The 20,303-nt window shown below is 47.0% G+C and overlaps 1 protein-coding gene across 4 annotated transcripts in view; it reads left to right on the forward strand.

Moving 5' to 3' along the window:
• Nucleotides 1-20,303, forward strand: part of LOC106745461 (serine/threonine-protein phosphatase 4 regulatory subunit 1-like) — a 148,194-nt gene that overhangs the window by 62,595 nt on the left and 65,296 nt on the right. For 2 of the 4 annotated variants that reach the window (XM_014621077.1, XM_014621076.1), the window contains exon 2: nt 8,878-9,170. The exons of the other annotated variants lie outside the window; for them this stretch is intronic. In XM_014621077.1, the coding sequence (XP_014476563.1) occupies nt 8,878-9,170 (293 nt within the window). The remainder of the gene's footprint in view (nt 1-8,877; nt 9,171-20,303) is intronic. 4 annotated transcript variants of the gene reach the window in all.

Raw genomic sequence — 20,303 nt, forward strand, 5'->3', positions numbered from 1 at the left:
CTTTTTGCTGTCCCGACAAATCTTGTTGTTGTCCGTAGTATAAAAACTGAGAAATTTGCCGTGCCAGCGAAATATTTCTTTCCGTGTTCGAATAGTTTAGTCGACGCTCGCTCAAAAGACGATTCAACGGCATTTGATTGAGCTTTGAACTACGTTCTTCCGTTAAAGTCAGATAAAAATTTATCAGAAACTCTATATTTGACTCTAACCATCGATTATAAGAGTAGCGATGTTAACTTCGTGTACCTGGTATCTCGGGTATTACCTGAGCATTCGGGTATCCGCGAGTTTTCAATTATTTCTATGTTTATACATGTTCACACTTATTTGTAAAGCTCTTTTACATGTTTCTTGCCATTTTAGATTAGAGGAGAGCAGTACTAGTTGACTGTAGGGGTAATTTGGTTAATCGATCGTTTCTACTATTTTTTAACAGATTGCAGAATCGAGCAAGCAAAGATTTCAAACATGTCAAAGGTGGTTATGAAATTCCTACTTGTTCGATTCTGTAATCCGTTAGAAAACAACAGAAATTAGCCAACATACCCTTTTAGCCGATTAGTTCCGGTCTCCCCTGCGTCATTTGAAACGCTCAGTCGTGCTAAATTGCAAATTAATACGTCCGATCGTTAAATGTCGTAATTTAAAATTTGCTAAATTGCAAATTAATACGTCCGATCGTTAAATGTCGTAATTTAAAACGACAGGAAATGCGTGAGAAAAGTCTCAGCTAAGATAACGCACTCGGATTTGCAATGTACACACACACACACACACACATATCAAATTAGACGAAAAACGCGGAAAGGATTTTTGCACGCGGAAATTCTCAGGGTGCATCTTACGTCTTACGTCTCGCAATTTGGGCTCATCGTAGAACACGATCGAGCTGTGGAACTAACGGACCCGATAAGCCCGTGAAATAATTTACTCGTTATTGTTAACGTGAAATTGTCGATGTCGATTATTAATCGCTTCGGCACCGCGCCAGAAATTGACGAAGCGTGGCTCGACAAGCACAGATCGCATTTGGTCCCTCGTTACTGCAATTATCATCCCGGCGCGATTCGAAATGAAAATTTCGATTGTTGTCCATGTCGAACGGTTATCAACCACATGTGTAGAATGATGGTTACTTTATGAACGAAGTTCGCGCGAGGGAGAGAAGGAAGGTCTCAGTCTCTCTCGGCTGGGTTTCGCTTCCGTTCTCGGGATTCCTCGGTCGGAAATACTCGTACACTTTGTGTCCGAATAGGTAGTATAAGAACTGAAGCGGGCTGAAGTAAGTTCGAAGAGTGTCCCACTTCGGCGATATGTTATTCGTGACAATGGGGACACCCGGTAATTGGTGCGATCGTGATTTCCCGCGTTCAGCGTATCTGCAGAATTCATTCTTGCTTTAGCACCTGCGTCGTAACGAGGGATCGTTTCGTGGAATTTCTGCCAATTTCCATTTCTGTACAGGCGATATTTTTCCAATGTAACAGGAACTTCTTCTTTTTTCATCAGAAACAAAGTTAGAGACGCATTACGTGATAATACAATTAAACCCGGCTGCAACGCAGTGATTTACTCGTGATTATCGGTAAATCGTTCTCATCTGCTTGGAGGAGTCATCCCGCGTTATTCCCGAGGAAGTTGTTTCCCCGGCGTTGTCATCGTTGCTCGCGATCAATTCGAAAATATCGGGAATAAGAGGCGGAACGTTCGTAAACCGGCAGGGGAGAGACGGTTTGTTTTGGTGCGTGACTCGCATTTCGTGCCAGGCACGCAACCGTGCGTACGTAGGTAGGTGCGTTTACGCAAAATGCGCGTGCACACACACGTGGCCCACCTGCGTCCTACACTTTGTGTACGAAAGATAGAGTACCGATAGCCGGCGAGAGCTCTCGGCCCCGCACGTTCTGGTCCGGTCGTGATTTAGGGGTCGCTATGACGCCGCGATTCAGAAACAAGGGTTCGTTGACCCAGATCGTCGCCGCCGTTGCGCCACCTCCCCCCTCTTCCTCGTTGCATAGTAATCGCCGACTCGATGAACATTTTTCTCACCCCACGCCCGAAACTCGCCTCCTCGTTGTCGGAGCTTTCGGTTTAAGCACGTCGATTTACCGATCAGGAGGTGGACTTTTGCAGCAAAGAGGTGGAAGCCGCGCACGGCTCGAAACTACCGATCGATCTTGAATAAAGATTACGCTCGGACGAGTTGCAGCTGCCGACGAGACGGTCAATTTTCTGCGACGTGCGACGGCGTTAATGGAGCGCGATTTATCAGGTTGAAGTATGAAAATATGGCGATAATAAATAAATAAAATATCCGAGACCTTGCACATTTAACGCGATGCTTGTTACGCGAATTATTGAATTAGTTTATCCGATCGGAACACGCTTTGTTCGAGCGTGTTTTATTACGCGTTAATTTTCTTTCCGCCTCTGAAAAGGGTTTTGGTCACGGTGCGGTATTTCGAGTGTTAGGGATCAATCGTCTCTTATCAGCTGAAAAGAGCAAAGTATTGTAGACAATTTTCCGGCGTAATTGGAACGGCCAACAAAGTAATGAGTCGTTAATCAAACGTTTGTCCTCCTTCGTTCGTTATTTACGAACGGTACTTCGATCGTGCCGTTTTCCCGCCGTTTCTAAATTATTCCCCACTGCTTATTCATTATTTACGAACAATACACCGTTCTCTCACGTTTTCAAGATTATTTCTGTATATTAAGGGTCCCCGGAACAGAACGATGACCGAACTTAAATTGTGGATTTAAATAGTTTAATGTGAACCTCACTGCTATCGCCAAATTCATATCTTAATATCAAAGCAGCACAACAAAACCGACCGGTTGTAATTTTATTCTCTGGAAGCACTTCGACTCAATTTGCGCATCTACCAATTTTAGCGAGAAACACTTTGATTTCCTGTGAAAATTCATTTGCGTCTGCACGTAATGTCGTTACGTTATCGACCATCCGGTGTTATCGAGCAACGGTAGAACGAACGACGACGCCATAAACTCGGCTGCGAAATTGTACGGTTCTACGAAGTCTAGCCAAAAATAGGCAACCGACATCACGAGGGCTCGCTTCCTGCTCGCTTTCTGTATTGCATCGTCCGCCACGCTCTACCGATTTCTCACGTTTTTACGATCAAAGATATTGCCGATGGGAATTCAAACGTTACGGTAATCTACGTAATAATCGAAGTACGATAAAAAAATTGTGCGCCTTCAAGGAGCAGCTGTGTCGATTTTAGAAAAACCTCGTTTGTTTCAAATTCATTCTTTTTATTAAAATAAGATTCTTTTTATTAAAGTAGGATCAAAATGAAAAGTGGAATTTGTAATCGCAAATGCACGAGTCTCGAAACTAAACGATAATTTTACGACACCGGTAATAATTATAAAATCAAAACACTGTCCTCTCAAATATATATGCATGCGAAATGCTTATTTCATGTAGAAATAGGATAGCCTTTATTTACAAATGTATAGCTCTATAACTTCTTCTGTTGCGTTGCTTTCATATTTGGCGCGCTTTACATCAGCGCTGCGTATTAATGGCGGCTGCGCGACGTGCTCTCAACTACTGTATGTTGTTTTATTAGCATCAATGAGAGCCGTAATACGCAAAGAAACATAATATTACAAATAATAAATACAATCTCTGTAATATTTTCAAATTGTTGCGACCTTTTATGCAAAATTATTGAAATTTATTGTTTGTACGTTTCGATATCGCGAAAAAGTGTCTCAAAAAAAATATGTTCTGTTCGGTAAGACACATCAGATAATCGGACTTAATTTTCTGCGAGAGTCTTATATGAAAAATTTCAAGATTACTCGGATTCTTAATGTGTTTCAACGGTACGGAGCAATTTAGCGTCCATTAAAATTTATCCTTACACTCGCAACGAGTTCGCCGTTCGCCGATCGATCGACGTTGGCGGAAGGAGAAAGAGAGAAAGTACGACGTAAAGCCGCCGACAAGGAGGCGCAGTTACCAACATTCGCGCCTTGAAATAGAAACAAACTTTCACGGTGGAAGCAACAAGTAATTACTTTAAAGAAATTGAATTACCCAAACGCACAACACAATCCCTGTACCGTCGTCGTTCCCTTGAAGTTCGGTCGCGCCTCCTCGTGTAATCGAATTTTCAGCAGTCTCCGGCGCTTAATCGAGAAACGCGCGCGCCCGCCGAAACGCACACCCGTGGAGGAGGGGAAGGTGGAAAAGCAAGAGCCGGAAAATCTTTTTCCACCTCTTTCCGCCATAGCGCGGCTTCTTTGGCGTGACCTCGCTGAGTGACGATGGCATTCGTCAGAGATGATGTTTTTCCCTTACTTGTAGCAGCGGGGTTCGCGAACTTCGATGTAAACCATTCGTAGTATATCCGTGAGTAACGTTCGTGTGTATTTACGTCGGGATTTTATCTCGTATGATTATTTGGAAACGGAAATGCCATCTCTCAAATGACGACTGGCGTCAATCTCGCGGGAAACAAGTTAAGAGACCCGGAGCTCGCCTTCCCGAGATGTAATCACGGAAAATAGAGCTCCGCTCGCAAACGCGAATGTACTTCCTCTTTATCACACCTTATTCTTTTGACCTATCGCCGAATCTGGGGTTCGAGAATACGAAAAGTGAACGCTTCGCGCCGAAATCCGGAAATTTCAGTTACGCCATTTGAGATTTGTCCCGCCAGCCGTAGGTGATCACGGCAGTTTTCCAGACACGTAAATCGGCCTGTCGTGCATTTGCCCGCCATTCTGCGAAGAGGAAGCAACCCTCGCTATCCACCCTTTGAACTCTTAAGGGTGCGCTAGGTGCTTCGGGAAGATGCTCCAGGACGTTCAATGAGACCAATACCGCGAGAGTGCGGCTCTTAACGAGGTTACGATTCTCTCTCTCTCTCTCTCTCTCTCTCCCTTCCTCCCCTTTCCTATTTCTCTCCTCTCTTTCTCACGCATACCTCACCCACTCACTCAGCCTCCGCGTGGTTCTTTCTGCTTCCCTCAGTCGTACTTTTGGCCCGCCTGTTCCCCCGTACGGCCCCCGTTCCTACGCTGGGCAACGGGGCAGTCGCGAGAGGGGGTGGTTGATTTGGGTGCGAAATTGCCCGACAAAATCAAATTTCATTTCGCCGGAGGCGTGTCTGGACAATCGAGCAACCAAGTGGCCAGCGGCCAATCTGACTATCTCGTCAACCAATTTTGCCAGTGATTACTTTACTCGCTGCTCTCCCGTCCGTCGTTCCCGGGGGCGCGCGCAGAGTCGTCGTCGGGATAGATGTTTTCTTCGTCTTCTTGACTGACTCGCGTTACGACCGCGACGCCGCTGGCGTGCCTTCGAGAAATCTGCTTCGACAAGGGTCCACTTGCGCTCCTACGCGGTGCACCCGCGTCCAACTATCGACGCAACCCTTCTGTTTATAGGACGCCTTTCGTTCGAGGATCAATTCGATCAAAGTACCGAGGAATCGAGTTCCCCGGTACAGAAGTCATAGCAACGAACGGAAAGAATGAAGTCGAACACGCGTGCAACTTGTTACTTTCGGTCTTGCAATTGTTACCGTAGGCGTATCGCTTAAGAGTCACAGAGATAGAAGTCTTAGTGCTGTCGGACTTTTCTCAATTTCCCGAAATGACGAATCCTTTCGTTGCAAACTAAATATGCGTATCGCGCGCTCGCTTGTTGCATATACACTTCTCGTGCAATGGTATTCGCGCAAGGATCGCTCTAGCGGATCGCGTGCGCGCACGCGGAACGTGGAGCGTAGGGACAGGGAGAAAAAGGCCCGAAGATCGGGCCCAAGTTTATAAGGGTTCCTGGAAGGGCGGCGACCTCCCTCGGTCCCTTTTCATGCGGCCTTCTCCGTTTCCCCTCTCCGACTCCTCGTTTATCCTCCTCTTTTGTCGCTTCTTAAATCTCCCCCCGCCCCCTTAATCGCTCCCTCTCTCTTTCTCTGCCCCCCCCCTTCTTTCGCCTTTACATCTCGTTTCTCCCTTCGTTCAACCCCCGCCTATTCTTTCTTCATGAGAAGAGAAAAATTCTATTGGCTTAAGTTTTAAGGAAAAGTTACAGTGATCCCCGCAAGAATATTCGGACACCATATTACTTGCGAAATAATCACCCTGTATTTTTATTTATTGCTAAGTTAAGATAAAGTTTTTTTTTTTTTTTTAACAAGCAGGAAGTACCCGTTCTAGTTGCCAGTAATATGTAAGTTGATATTTATTAAATATATGAAATTAATATAGGTTTCTGTAAATGTAACAAGTGGCGAAACGGAATGATACTTGAATTTTGCTTTGCGAAAGTATTGAGATTCGTGCGTTGATGTGATCTGATGGCTTAATTTCAGGGGTACGTATAAATTGTTCGTTTGAAACGGATCGTACGTTAGGGGATAAGCGAAATTCGAAATGGTTCGATTCAAGTTACGAGCTAGTTATTCGGCCAATTCGTCGTTGTCAATTATACGTGGACGACACAGAGAGCGCTTCTGTGCCTCGCGTTCATTGACGTCTTCCGAGGCGTGTGGAAGACGTTCATGGCAGAAGACGGGCGCTATATTGTGCACTGTCGCGGGAGAGAAGAACGGCTGCCGAAACGACTCTCCGACAGTGCGTGCGTGCGCGCGCGCTTCGCCGTACGGTGCGCGTCGAATAAGGAAGTGGCACCGTAGTACGCAGATCTCGTTCTCGGCGAGAAGCCTACGACGCAGTTGCGCGTACCTACCGCGGGAGCAACTGCGTCGTTCGAATAAGTATAAGAGGAAGTAGGAGAGACGGGGGGTGGATGTGCGGGAGGAAGGGTCGGGAGAAAGAGAGAGAATGAGCGAGGGAAGGGGGATCGAAGAGGGCCTCTGGGTGGAGTGGGTGCGAGGGGAGCGAGACGAGTGAGACGAAACGAGTCGCGCGCGTCTGTGAAAGTTACGGTCGGTCACGTGGTCTTACGTCTCGCTCGCGTACCTCTAGTGTGCGCGCATGTGTATGTGTGTGACACACGCATGCGTGAGTGCGTGTACGTGTATCTGCCTTGTGTGCGTCATTGGTGGCAAAGGAGGCGAAAGGGAGACGAAGTGTTAGTTGGTTTAGTTGTGTATGTGTGTGTGTGTGAGAGAGAGAGAGAGAGAAAGAGAGAGAATGCTTGGGGAGGGGGGTGGTATGCGGGAAACGTTTTCCTCGGTTCCCACGACGCTCGCGACGCTTCTCTCTCTCTCTTTCTCTCTCTTTCCTTCCTTACATGCCCTCTCTCTGTTCTTCTGCCGTATCGTGCACGCTTGACCGTGTATGCGCGCGCGCAAACGTCCGTACGCACGTTGTGTCCCTCCACCGAAAGCTCAAGTGTCACGGAATAGGAAGGGGGACCACCGTTGCCGATGGACCGCCCGAGACGCTGCGCCTCGAGCTCTCGAAGAGATAGAGAGACGGCGCGACCTCTGTCTTTTCGTATACGATCAACGAGAGAAGACGGTGAGAGAGGGAGAGAGAGAGAGAGAACAAGCGAGCGAGCGAGGGAGGTAGGTTGTGAGATAAGGAGGACTTTTGCAGTTTCCTTTTTCCTACTATTGCGCGCATCCATCGACAACGTGTCGGAATTTCACCACCGCGATCGAAACACGCCGTTGTGCGCGCGTCCCGCCGAAATACTTTTTCCGCTCGGATAACGCGCGTTTCAAGGATTATACGACTCTTACGACTCGTGTGCGAGAAATCAGGGGAGCGGAGTCGCTTTATCCCCACCGTCGAGTTACGTATTTACATGAGTTTCGTTTAAATCGAAAGTAAGAGATGAGCAAAGTATCGCCGGTCTATTACCGAAGGAGACACGCGTTGCGATTGAACGATCGGAAGGCGGACGACGGGTGTGCGCGAAGAAAACTGCCGAAAGAAAACGCGTCCGGGAAGGAGAACGGCTTACGGTGTATCACGCGCACGAAGCGTCGAAGTACGCGACTGTGACCCTGCCTCCTGTCAACGCGATTACGAAAGCGACCGAAGTCGCGATTGCCGGACGGACGGAGAGAGAGCCACGTGGTTCGAATACCGGCACCGCTGCGGTCTCTCCAAGACTGGTTCGCGGCGCGGTATTCGAGATTCGTACTCGATGCGTACAGTATCCGCGATAGGGTCCCGCGCCAGACATTTCCCTTCCCCCTCCCACTCGCGCCCGTCCCCTCTCGCGACTCCATTCGCTCCCTTCCGAAATCACTGCCGTCTTATTGACGGCATTCTCTCACGTACTGGTTGCTCGCGTTGCGCTTGTCGTTCTCGGTAACGAGAGAAAGAGAGAAGGAAGGATTAGCAGAGGATGACGATGTGGGAGGGGGGGGGGGATTATCGTTTTCGTGCGAGTTAACCGCGCTTTTCGGGGAAATTCGTCGGGCTCGAGGTGCGAATCGGCCGCCATTGATCGATCATGCCGACGTGCGGTCGGCGAACGATAAGTAACGATCTTTGATTGCAAATTGTACGTTTATTAATTTGCGGAGAGTCAAGGGAGGTTTATCGAGTTACGGCTTCATCTTGCGAAAGTTGAACGTCTCTTTACGCGAGTTTCCCTTCAATAACGAGATTTTCGCGAATTTATTTAATTGGACTTTACTTCACGATAATTTGAATATTGCGTACCTTTCCTTCTCGTACAAATTTTTTCATTCTGAATCTCGCATAGATCTTGGTATTAACTTGGAACTAGACCCGGATGATTGTATCCTCTGAAAGCGAGTTTTCAGTCTTCGAAAAAAAAGATCTGAATCATCGGTTGATAAATTTAACGAACCAACCGCTCTCACGATTCATATTGAGGGGAAACGGCACGGGTGAGCGATCGATCTCGTAAGATACAGGCGGCAACTACTTACGCAGAAATTCCGACAGTGTAGCGCGTGTTTTGACCTCGCGGTGCGTCTGAGACTTCCAAAAGGAAGCAGCCTCAGGGACGCGGTACTCCGCGGTGGAATTTCAAGGAACAGAGCGGAGCGAGAACGCGAGAGAGGCGAGGGGTGGAGAGGGGACCAGCGTGACCGGCGCAGCGTGGTGCGAAAAAAAGAAAAGGGAGGACTAGAAGGAAAGAAGCGGGGCGAAGATGGGCGTTGTGGCGATGGTGATGGTGGGGTGGCTGTCGTTTGTTTCCTGGTGTTCTTGCTGCATAGTCGGATGCTCTCTCAAGTGTACGTACCTACTCGCTCCCTCGTAACGAAAGGGCAGCACACCTTGGCTGGCCATTGGCTCTTCCCTCCGTCCTTGTCCTTTCCTTTCACAGGAGAAGGCTCTCTCTCCCTCTCCCGCTCTTCTCGCTCCCACGTTCTCTTTCTTTCTCTCTCTTCCCCTCCACTCTTTCTCTCTCTCTCTCTCTTTCTTTCTTTCATCGACGAAGTTCTCCGGTGTTCCACATAAATACACAAATACCCTAGCATAGGCCAGGACCGACGCGCGTATATACCGGGACCACGGCCGCATTCCACGACATCCGCCCCCTTTCTCCCCCTTCTTCCCGGCTGCTTCTCTGCACCTCCGCCTCTTTGCCGCGTCTCCTTCGTTCGTCCACCCTACCTACCTATCTACCTACCAACCTACCTACCAACCTACCTATCTATCTACCTACGTACCTACCTGCTTACCAACCCAATCTACCAACTAACCAACTTACCTACCTACCTACCTAGCTACCTATCTAGCTACCTACCTACCTACCTACCTACCTACCTACCTAGTTACTTTTCTATCTGTTTAACCATTGCTTACTCGCCAGTTATTTAGTTACCAACTTACCTATTCTACCATACTCGACTCTACTATAGTCTACTATAGTCTACTCTCTATACTCTATCCTACCCTCCTAGAGGCGAGCGAAGCCCATCTTCGAGATTCTATCTCTCGCAAATCTCGAAAGATTGCCACCCTCTCCGTTCTTTGCCCCACGCCTGTGATCGTGCGGACAACTTCTATTTTCTGTCCCTTCCCTTCCTTCACACGCGCGGCGCCACTGAATACTTTCGTAGATCGCTTATCCCTTTTCCACTCGACCCCCTGTTAAGGGTTTCTTCCTCGTTCTCTTTTGCGATCCTCTTCTTTTTGTCCTACATTCTTCCCATTCTTCTTTTCGTATTCGCTCTTGATTCTTGAAGTATCTTACCCTTTTGTTGCATCACTCCTCCTTCCGCTTGGTTTTTGTATCCCTCTTTGTTCTACGCTTTTCCTCTTTTCATCCTCTTTTCATCCTTTGGTCTTTCTTCATCTCTACATCCTCTGTGTCCGTCCCTCCGTTAACTTCTACCCTTTTCAGTATTTTTCGTCTTCTCTGTCGTATATTCTCTTTTTGCGTAATCGTTTTATAATCGGACATTACGAAAGGAGACCCTTCTCTTTATCACGCCCGACTGCTGATACTTTTTTCTAATACGCGAATTTTCGTACATGTTCGATTGAGCGAAAAACGATAAAGATTGCGCCCAACTCGTCATGCACGCAGGTATACGCGTTCATGAATGTGTCTGCCCACATTTTCGTAGGAGTGCAGTTATTCCCGGCATATCCTGGGTTTCTCTTTGGCATAACACCGGTGAAAGAAGAGGATGAAAGAGAGGAAGGGAGATAGAGGAAAAGAGGGAGGATAAAGAGAGAGAGAGTGAGGGGGGGGGGGCGAAGGAGATATATAGCACCGAGCAACGAATGAGGTCCTTCCGAGAAACGGGCCACCGACACAGTGCCCGAAACGCACACGAGGGATGGGAACTACCCCGGTCGGTTTTCTGGTGCGCAACTACGAACGATCGACGAGCGTTTCTACCTTTTTTTCATCGGTTATTTTTTTCGCCATTCTTTCACTCCTCTCTCTTTCTCTCTCTCTCTCTCTCTCTATCCCTCTCCTCCTTCCCACTCGCGAGTAAATTGCTCGTGAGATTCGTTGGGATCGCATTCCGGTGTTAATTCTTTTACACCTCTTACTTTTTTTTTTTTACACTTGGAGATACACTGTACGTGCGTCGCGATATCTTGATCGATTTACTTTGCGATTCGGTTTGCCATTTACTATGCACGAGAATAGGATATACGTGTAATTTCATTGCGTCCGGTTCAAGCGGGACTAATTATCGCGGTCGGAAAGTGCGCTAAAACCGGACTTTGCATGCACAGTGTAAAACTCGAGATCAAATATAGTAGTTTCTTCTCAAAGTTAAGAAAAAATGTTTTCACAAATTAGTAAAGAGATACCAATTGTCCATCGAAATAGAAAAAATATAATGAAAGCGCCGACGTTTCGAAATATATCCGGAGATATAGTAATAAAATACGAAGGGAGGAAATCGTGGGTTAAAATTTCCCGTGTTTGCAAACTTGTGTCTTAGAAACCGTTCTCTCGATCGTTCGATCGCGATTCGTCGACATCGCTAGAAAAGTAATGCTCGGTGCCGAAATAACTAAGCTTCCACCTCCATCTCTCCGCATAACGAAAGCGACGAAGAACGGTAAGAATATAATCGGTGAATCGCCTGGCGCCATAGCACACACACGCACACTCGCTCGCATCTCTGTTCGCCTCCTCCCTCTTTCGGGCCCTTCCCCGCCGGCACTTCGGTGCCTACGACTTACGTGACCGTCTGCATTCTGTGTTTTCTGTGAATGACTGGGCTCGCGGACCGATCTGGGGGAAAGACGAACAGAGATTGTAGTAGAGGGAAAGAGAGAAGAACGAAAGCGAGAGAGGAAGAGGGAGAGAAAGGGGGTGGGAGGAGAGCGAACACAGCATCGTTTTGAACATCAGGCCGCACGCGTTCTTTGGCCTCTCTCGGGACCAAAACCGGAATTGGAATTCTCGAGGATACCTTCGCGGTCCCGATTCCTTGACAGATATCTTCTCGTCTTCCTTTTTCCCGCCGCGCTTCTCCCACTCGCTCTGTGAGGGACTAGAATTTTTGCAATCCCGACCTACTGCACGATTTGTGTTCTTTTCCTTTTTTTTTCCATGTGATGCCACCGTATCGGAACAATTTCAAAGCGCCGTGTTCTGATACAGTTAGGGGTGAACTTGTAAAATCAAGATCCTAGCAGAAAGGGAAAATTGCGAATTGCACCCTTATCTGTGATATTTCCTCGATTTGTTTCTTCATTTTGCCAAAGTCATTAGTTTTTATCGCATATCGTTAATATTTATCGATTGTTTTATTCTCGTAAAGTCGATTTTGTTTTGATCAGATCGATTTTATCGGCTATATATCGAGATGTAGGACGAATGAGATTATTGTAAATCATCTCCTCACAATAAAATTAACAATTGATAAACGTCTATTTTTCACTTGACACACAATTGGTACGAAAACGTTTTGCAACGGAAAAGTGTTCGATGCGTTACTATGATAGTAAATAGCGTTCATTATCTGGACAGACATTGAGGTTTGACAATTCGACGAGGATTGCCGTTTCTCACGGCTACTTGAATCGTCGAAAAAATAGCGCCATTTAGCCAAATCCTCGGTGTTACTGCTAACGGCTTCTAGGGGGCGCCTGAGTCCTGAAAGATGGCGGTAATGTTCGAACTTTGGCAATAAGTGTTAATACCTGTGAAATTCTTTCGTTCGCTATTAAATTAATCCGTGGGAACTTCGTCGCGCAGGTCCCCGCCGGGTGGGGGGGGGGGGNGACTTTCTTTTCTCAGACGGGACGATGCAACTCGAGAATCAGATATATAACCTTCTTTAGGATTATCTTGAATATTGTAACATACCGACGCGCCTACGCGAAACGGAGCAGGGTGCCGCGTGGGAACCTCGATGGCGCCCTGTCTCTTTCTTTACCCTCGATCGAGCCGGTATACGATTCCGAGTTTCTCACATCGTCGTATCTGTAAATCGTAACGAGCGACAACAACGAGACGGGACCCGCCATTCGATTTCGGATCTAGCCAATTCTTTCCTCATACACGCACACACAAAAGCGATATCAAGCCTCGTGACTGTCCATATTTCCACCTTTGCACTATTATAATGTAAAGCTGAAACGTGGACTATTGTAGTAGGTACATCCTTTCCTTTCTCCGTTCACTTACGTCCTCTCTCGATGTTTACACGATTTGTTCATTTTAATATTATTATTGCACGTTATATTCTTTTGGTATTTGTTCGACGAAATTGAATCCGGTTTCGCTGCGGAAACTTCGATAGTGTTTACATATTACATTTGTATTACATTTACCTTTCTTTCTCTCGCTCTTTCTTTCCCTCTTACATGCCAACTAGCCTTCGCTCTGGTGTATTTTATAGCGATTTTCGCGAGCATACGTTCTTTGTCATTTCTACGCGGACAACTTCCGGCGAGACTTCCGAAAATCGATCGGTACTCATTAACTCGGGTGCGGTTTTAAGAAAATGCCGAAGTCCCGCTCAATTACGTCGCAGTAATATTTCGGTCGCGGCCTTTCCGCCGCGTTTCGTGAGAAGGTGTCCAATGAGAAACCGAAAACTCTGCGTGGACACGGAGGAGGCGGAGGAAAGAGAAGAGGATAGAGAAGAGGATAGAAGAACGAGTGCGAAGGGGATGAGAGGGAGGGAAGCCCATCGATTCCGAGAACCATGGGGTAGGTCCTTTCAGGAAAAAATGCGTCCATAAAGCGTGCGCGCTTGGGGCCTGGGAAAAGGAAAAGGCCCCGTGGGACGCTTTTCCAGTCAGTCGGGAAAGGAGATGCAGCGACAAAATAGAGGGTGCGGTGAAGAAGAAGAAGAAGGAATGGAGGAGTTTGCGGTAACAACTGAAAGACGACCACCGAAGGGAAGACGGCGAAGGGAGAGAGAGAGAGAGAGAGGGGAGCAGGGGGTCGGAGAGAGCTGTCGAAATGAAACGGCGCTTGACAATTTATGTCCAAGTCCGCGTTCCAACGGAAACTCATTGCCGATTCTCATATGTATGCGGACGATTCGTCGCGTTTCGTCCGCCGCTAGTATTTAATTAAGCCGCGACGACGACGCAGTCGATACGATACGCCGTCGTTTGGATGTGCCGCCACCATTTTGTGTGCGCAAGTGAGATGAATATACATACGTACGGATGAAAGGAGTCCCGCTATTTTTCTCTTCTTTTTCCCGCGCAGGACTTCGAAGATGATGCTTTCGAATCGGGACGTAAATTTCGGGATGAAAAGGATCGCACATCCGCGCGAGGAACTATGATGAAGGAGAGGAAGGAGGGGTGTGCGAGTACACGGTGGATACAAAATCGAGATCGATCGAACGTGCATTGTTCGTCCGTGTGTGTCTGTGTGGTCGCGCGAATAGAAACTTCAATAATTAGCGCGCTCGGTGGCGCTCACGACCGACTCGCTTGTGGTCTCAAAGTAACGAAACCGAGCACCTCTCGGCTCAAGGATACTTTGATTTATTGAAAAAGCCGGCGCATATAAACCGGCGGAGTCCCGAAAACAGTTGCGGGGTCTCGTTAGCGCTATAGCGCGCAAGCGGCCGTCATAAAAAAGTGAGAAACTCGAGAGTCTGGTCGTTTCCGATCGAGGGCTCGACACTCAACGATTCTCGGAAGGTCCGCCACGAAATTCGAAGGTGCCGCCGCGACCTCGAGCAAATGTAGATTTCGTATGTCTTGACCTTCGTCAAGGGAGGGGCCGGGCAAAGGAATCGCTCGCCCCGCCGCTAAATCGACGATTTTCGGCGGCGGAATTTCTTCGAAGACCATGACCGACACCACCGGCTGCCACTTCCTCTTCAATTTAGAAATGCACATCGGAGCCTAATAGACTCCGATTCGCCGTTCCGCGGCAAAATTATGTTGCGCGATGTGAGGTATCAGTCTGTCCGCCGTCGTGGAAACTATAATGAATGCGATGGAATTTATGGTGCAACGCGCAACACAATGCGAATAGGCGTGTAATAAGTAACTTTTGATAGTCGGGGATTTCGTCAAGAAGGGACACTTATGTGTATATAATATTCCTGATAGTGAAATGAAAATTCATTTTAAATGGATCGATCAAGACGCATTTCTAACGTGTAACCTTTAGGATGGCTTTCTTTAGAATTAATATTTAGTATCATAAAAATATTGCTAAGATGGTGACGATCGAATCTTCAGTCGATTGTTTAAGAAATGAAATCGACACACAGCGTCCGCTGAGCAAACTATCGCTATTTGTATTTTTATTAGAAAATGTGCGCTTCCACGTTTGAGCAAAATCTTTTGAGTAAGAAAATGGAAAATTTAGGACGATATGCAGTTTAACATGTCGACATATATACATATATTTACTTCGCCTTTTCATTGATCGTATCGAAAAATTTGTTAACGCGTGACGCACGTCTTGATGACGTCTGTGAATGCCGAAAAAAATTTGGCCGTTCTTGCCCCACGGAGCGTTTACCTAGCTATCCATGTTGTGAGACAGGGACGAAGGAAACAAGGGAGAGGGACGAAGCGCAAAGGATAGCGAATAGATCGAGAGAGAGAGAGAGAGAGAGAGAGAGAGACCGATTAGAAGGTGAAGATAAAGGGATGCGAGGCGGCGGCACGACCAAAGAGTAGAAGCCGTAAGAGGCACTCTCCTTCCTCAACAAGCAGAAGCGGAGAGGGAAAAGAGAGAAGAGGGTCAGCATTGTGCATGGAAAAGCAAAAAAAAATTATAAGGAGCGGCGGGAGAATATATACGACGAAAGGAGACGGAGGGAAAAGAGAGAAAATGTTCAAAGTGCCGGAGAACAAGAGAGAAAGAGAGAGGGTGAGAGGTAGAGGGAAGAGGGAGGATTGGAACAGAAGAAAGAGGAGGAGGTGGATGAAACGAGCAGAAACAGAGAGAGGAGGGAAGAGGAGGGGGACGAACCATGCGGTCCGAAGCCCTTGGTATCTCGGCCACGATCGCCGAGCTTCGGGGCCTTATTGTGTTGTATCGGTCTATAGAGGGCTCGAAGGTGAAACACGGGGTTCCATTCCGTCGAATCTGTCTCTAGTTATACATCGTGTTATGATACGCTCCTAACAACCATGAGATGTCGATAATGAGAGGCGGTTCGGTACATCCCTTCCCCTGCCGTCTCTTCCGGCCATTCTTTTCTTCTGTCATCTTCGTCCGAGTATCTTACATGTAACCGTTATCGACTTTGTCTCAAGGATATGAGGGTTTCGGGGGCCGTGAAATCACATTCCCCGAATATCCCTCTCGGTCGAAAAGGAATTCGGAGTCGCTCGAGAATTTCCTCCGAAAAATTCACCGGCACGGTATCGTGTCGTTGATAAGCTTCTGTGAGAAAATCTTACTTCGTTCTCACCGGCGTCGCAGAACGCATTCTGTTATACTTGTGAAGGAAAAAGTCGCGATTGCCGAAAGTTCGCCGGAATCCGACGAATAAAAGAGCAAAGAGAAAGAGAGAGGTCAATCGACCTTCGGTGGAAAAGCGAGTACAGTGCCCTCCCGATGGGTAACAACAGCGGCATTACGTTTTGGGTTTCGGTCGGGGAAACGATTATCGCGTAACGACAAATTTCTCGCAATTGTTCATTACGGAACAAGAGAGAGCTAAACTTTCTTCGCCTAAACCTATTCTGACTTTGGTACTGTATTTTCTCCGGAGAAAAAGAACCATTGATCCTTCGAATCGTTGGTGAGAATCAATCAGTGTGAATTCTAACGATACTTTTATCTTACTATATTATTATTATTGAACAAAACTCATATATATATATATATATATATACGTCATTATTTTTTATAACACGAAATAAGGAAAGAGTACAAATTTCTGACGAAAAAAATGACTTATTTCATTATTTGCTCTTAATTGGAATATTTACTCTCACATTTCTGAGTGTCAGAGAGACATATCGTAACTCTATAAGAAAAGAAGCAATCGCTCAGTATCAACTTGGACCAACTTTTTCACAATTCGGACCATTGTCCGCTGTATGTATATATATATATATGTACATTTTTTGCGTCTCTCTCTCTCTCTCTCTCTCTCTCTTTTCCTCTCGCTCGCTCGTGCGCTCATAAGATGATGACGATCGAGCACGATCTACGATCCTGTACGCCGGCAAGGAAAACGAGTTTCTTTGCTCTCTTAATGCCGCTCGTTCGCGATAATTGGTGATCGGACGTTTCTGTATGGATATATTGTGGGATAGAGCGGGACGCGCGTACGTTGCCGTGATGAAAAAAAAAAAAGGTGAAATAAGCGACAAGGAGAAGCACCCGAGGGCTTGGTAGGCGACGCCTAGTCTACCTCGAATATCCTTGACTCGGGCATTAGCATATCGGATGAACGACGAAGCTCGCGGAGGAGCACATTTCGCGTCAACACGTCGTGGAAAATTCACGGGGTAACGCCGCTTCATTCGTGTGTTGTCCGCTTGTCATGAGGAACCTTTTTGTCCGGAGGCTGCGACGAACCTTTCTTCAGGCTCAAACATTGTTTCCCTTCGTCTGCCAGGAGGAAGTAATCCATGATGCGCTAGAATTATTCCGGTCAAATTAATGCGACATTTCACGAAGAAGAAATTACGACAGATATGAAAGCATCGTTCCAAATCTGATTCGGTTCGGATTTTGAAAGTTCCCTTGTTTCCAAGTCCTCCTTTCGATCGTGGAGAAAAATTTTTCCCGGAAAGTCCGTGAAGCGCGCGCCATCGGCGCGAAAGATCACGCTGGGTAGCCCGGCAGGGGTACAAGCCTGCACGAGGGAGCTTGTCGCGGCATCGGAAAGGAAAAACGGGCCAAGGGCACGCTCGTTGTGTGGATTAGGCAAGGCTACCTATGAAGAGTCACGAGCGTTTTTGTGAAAATTCGACGAACGGCGTCGAACGGGAACGGGGATAGACGATACCGTAGGTCCGGCACTGCGCGCGCGGCTCGATGGGTTGGCGCGCGGACATTCCACGACTCACAGGTAGCATTAAAGGAATGCAGATAGGATGAATGAGGTGGTCCATGCCACTGTCGATGGATGCGGAGTAGCGAGAAAGAGAGAGGATATGAACAGGTCGCGGAGGAGAGGAGAGAGAAGCGAGGCGGACTCGCGCGTTGGAAAGACATAGACAGTAAGAGGGTGAGAAGTAGGAGGGGGGGGGCAGAAGGAAGAGAAAGAAAGATAGAGGGAGAGAAAGAGAGAGACGGAGAAAGGGAAACCGAGGCGCATTCCACGTTACCACGATAATTAACGGCTATATTCCTGCCTCATCCCACGGAGTGATCTTTCAACGGTGGATGAAAGAGAGAGGGAGGAGAGGGAGGGAGAGAGAGAGAGAGAGAGAGAGAGGGATCAACGGAGAGCATTTGAATAAAAGGCGCGAGTACACGAGTTTCCTTTAATCAAGGCATTCTTCCGCGGTGGCGCAAAAGAAACTACAAGAGACCGCGCGATAAAATCCCTCCGCGGTGTGTAATCGTAACGTTGGGGCGGGGCGAGCCAATTTATTTTCATTCATTAATCGTCGCCTCGATTAATATTTAAGATGAATCAATCCCAGGCGAAATGCCACGTAGAGAGCGGAATTTCAATTTTGCCGGTTATCGAAATTCTTACTTTCGACCATTGACGTTTCTAAGACGCGTATTTCCACAGCGATAGTTTATCTTGTGATAGATAAATCTTAAATATAAATGTAAAGATATGGTGGAAAAAGAGGAGGAAGGTATGCATGTGTAATCTAGGTATGTCGGAGATCTACACTTCTGACATATTTCTTTACACTTGGTGTCACCCGCCTAATAATGAGTGAAATATTTACACTGAGAAAAGAAAAACTTGAAAATTTATCCGTGAAATATAAAGTTCCGCAGAAACAAATGTTTATTTAAATATGGTGAAATAAAATTTTATTCCTAGCAAATAACACTAATTAATAAGAAATTAATAAGAAAACTTTTATACAAATATATATTCTGTCATCACAGTCAAATTTTGTTCTAACCAATAAATGTCGGGGAAAATGTCACAAGAAACATTTTACTTCGCAAAATTCCAATTTCTTTTTCTCAGTGCGGTAATTTTCGTTTCGAGTGGTGTCCCTTAAAAATAAAGAGCCGTAAAAATTAAAAATAAAGTCGGGTGTATCCAGGTGATATCTGATTATGCGGGTATTGACACTACCAATTTATTCGCATAAAAGTATCACCAACTTCTCCGTGTGTCATTACGTTATCACGTTGATTCGATCGTTTATGTCTACTCGTTTAGGAGCGTAATCCATTTTTTCGAAAAATCAGGGCTCTGTGCAGAAATTAATTTATCGCATTGGTCGGAGCGGTTAACGCGAATCGCATCGAGGTCCGGGTGCGTGAGAAGCGGAACAGAAATATCGTGTTCTCGGCGTCCTACGGATCTTTTCGGCGGCAAAAAGTCGGATATCTCGAAAAGCATTCTGTCGTCGTCGAATGGGAACACGAGTTCGAGTTGCACGTGACCACGAAGAGCAACAGATACGAATGGCGAGGGCTATCGCTCTCCACATACTGGGTCACCGACTGATAAGCGCCGCGGCGTCACACACGACGAAAAAAAAAAGTACTAGGCTAAAATATTACTTATGTAGAAAAATAATGTGCCGAGCCTTATGCCGGAGCGATAAGAAAACAAAGAGCCCTACGACGGAAGTGTCTCTCTTCGCGTCGTGACCGCGCAATAAAAAGGGAACACGGTACTCTCTCTTTTTCTCTTTCTCTCTGTCTCTCACGATGCGAAAACAAACGTCGCGTAAATCACGCACGTTGTACGTTCAGCGTGCCCTTCTTCTTCTTCGTGAGAATCCAAACCGATGTACGGCTTCACACCGAGAGAAGGAAAATAATAATTTCGCTAAGATTATAATCATTTTCGGCCCCAACCATGTTTATTTTCGTTCCGGCGGAAAAAAAATACAAATTTTCCAGATTACTCACCAACTTTCCCGTATCGCAAACCGCGACTGTACGAGTAATATTTGTAAAACAGACTTGGCAGGATTCTACAGCGGATAAAAACCGCATCGGGATTTATACGACGGGTGCGAGCGAGCGAGCGAAGTTGGACGAACATTTCGCGAACGGTTCCGCTCGCGCGCGCTACGTACACCTCCGACTCTTTCCTCGTGGATCGATTATTCAAAGATCGAATTCCAGGGCCACGCCGGCGCGACACGACGACCTAGAAAAGAGCCGTGGGCCCGCGGAGCCTACTACTCGGTCGTCGTCGTGGAAAATTTTTTCATTAAGTCTTCCTCTCCTACCTGGCGCCTGCGCTTAATCCAAATAGCTCCGCGCCACCTTCCCATCCCCCTCGCGTCTCCTCCACCACATCCTCCTCCACCTCCTCTTCCTCTGTGCCCCCCCCCCCCCC

The sequence above is a fragment of the Dinoponera quadriceps genome, unplaced genomic scaffold (assembly GCF_001313825.1).
Source record: "Dinoponera quadriceps isolate SergipeBrazil2010 unplaced genomic scaffold, ASM131382v1 scaffold1280, whole genome shotgun sequence".
Taxonomy (NCBI): Eukaryota; Metazoa; Arthropoda; class Insecta; order Hymenoptera; family Formicidae; genus Dinoponera; species Dinoponera quadriceps.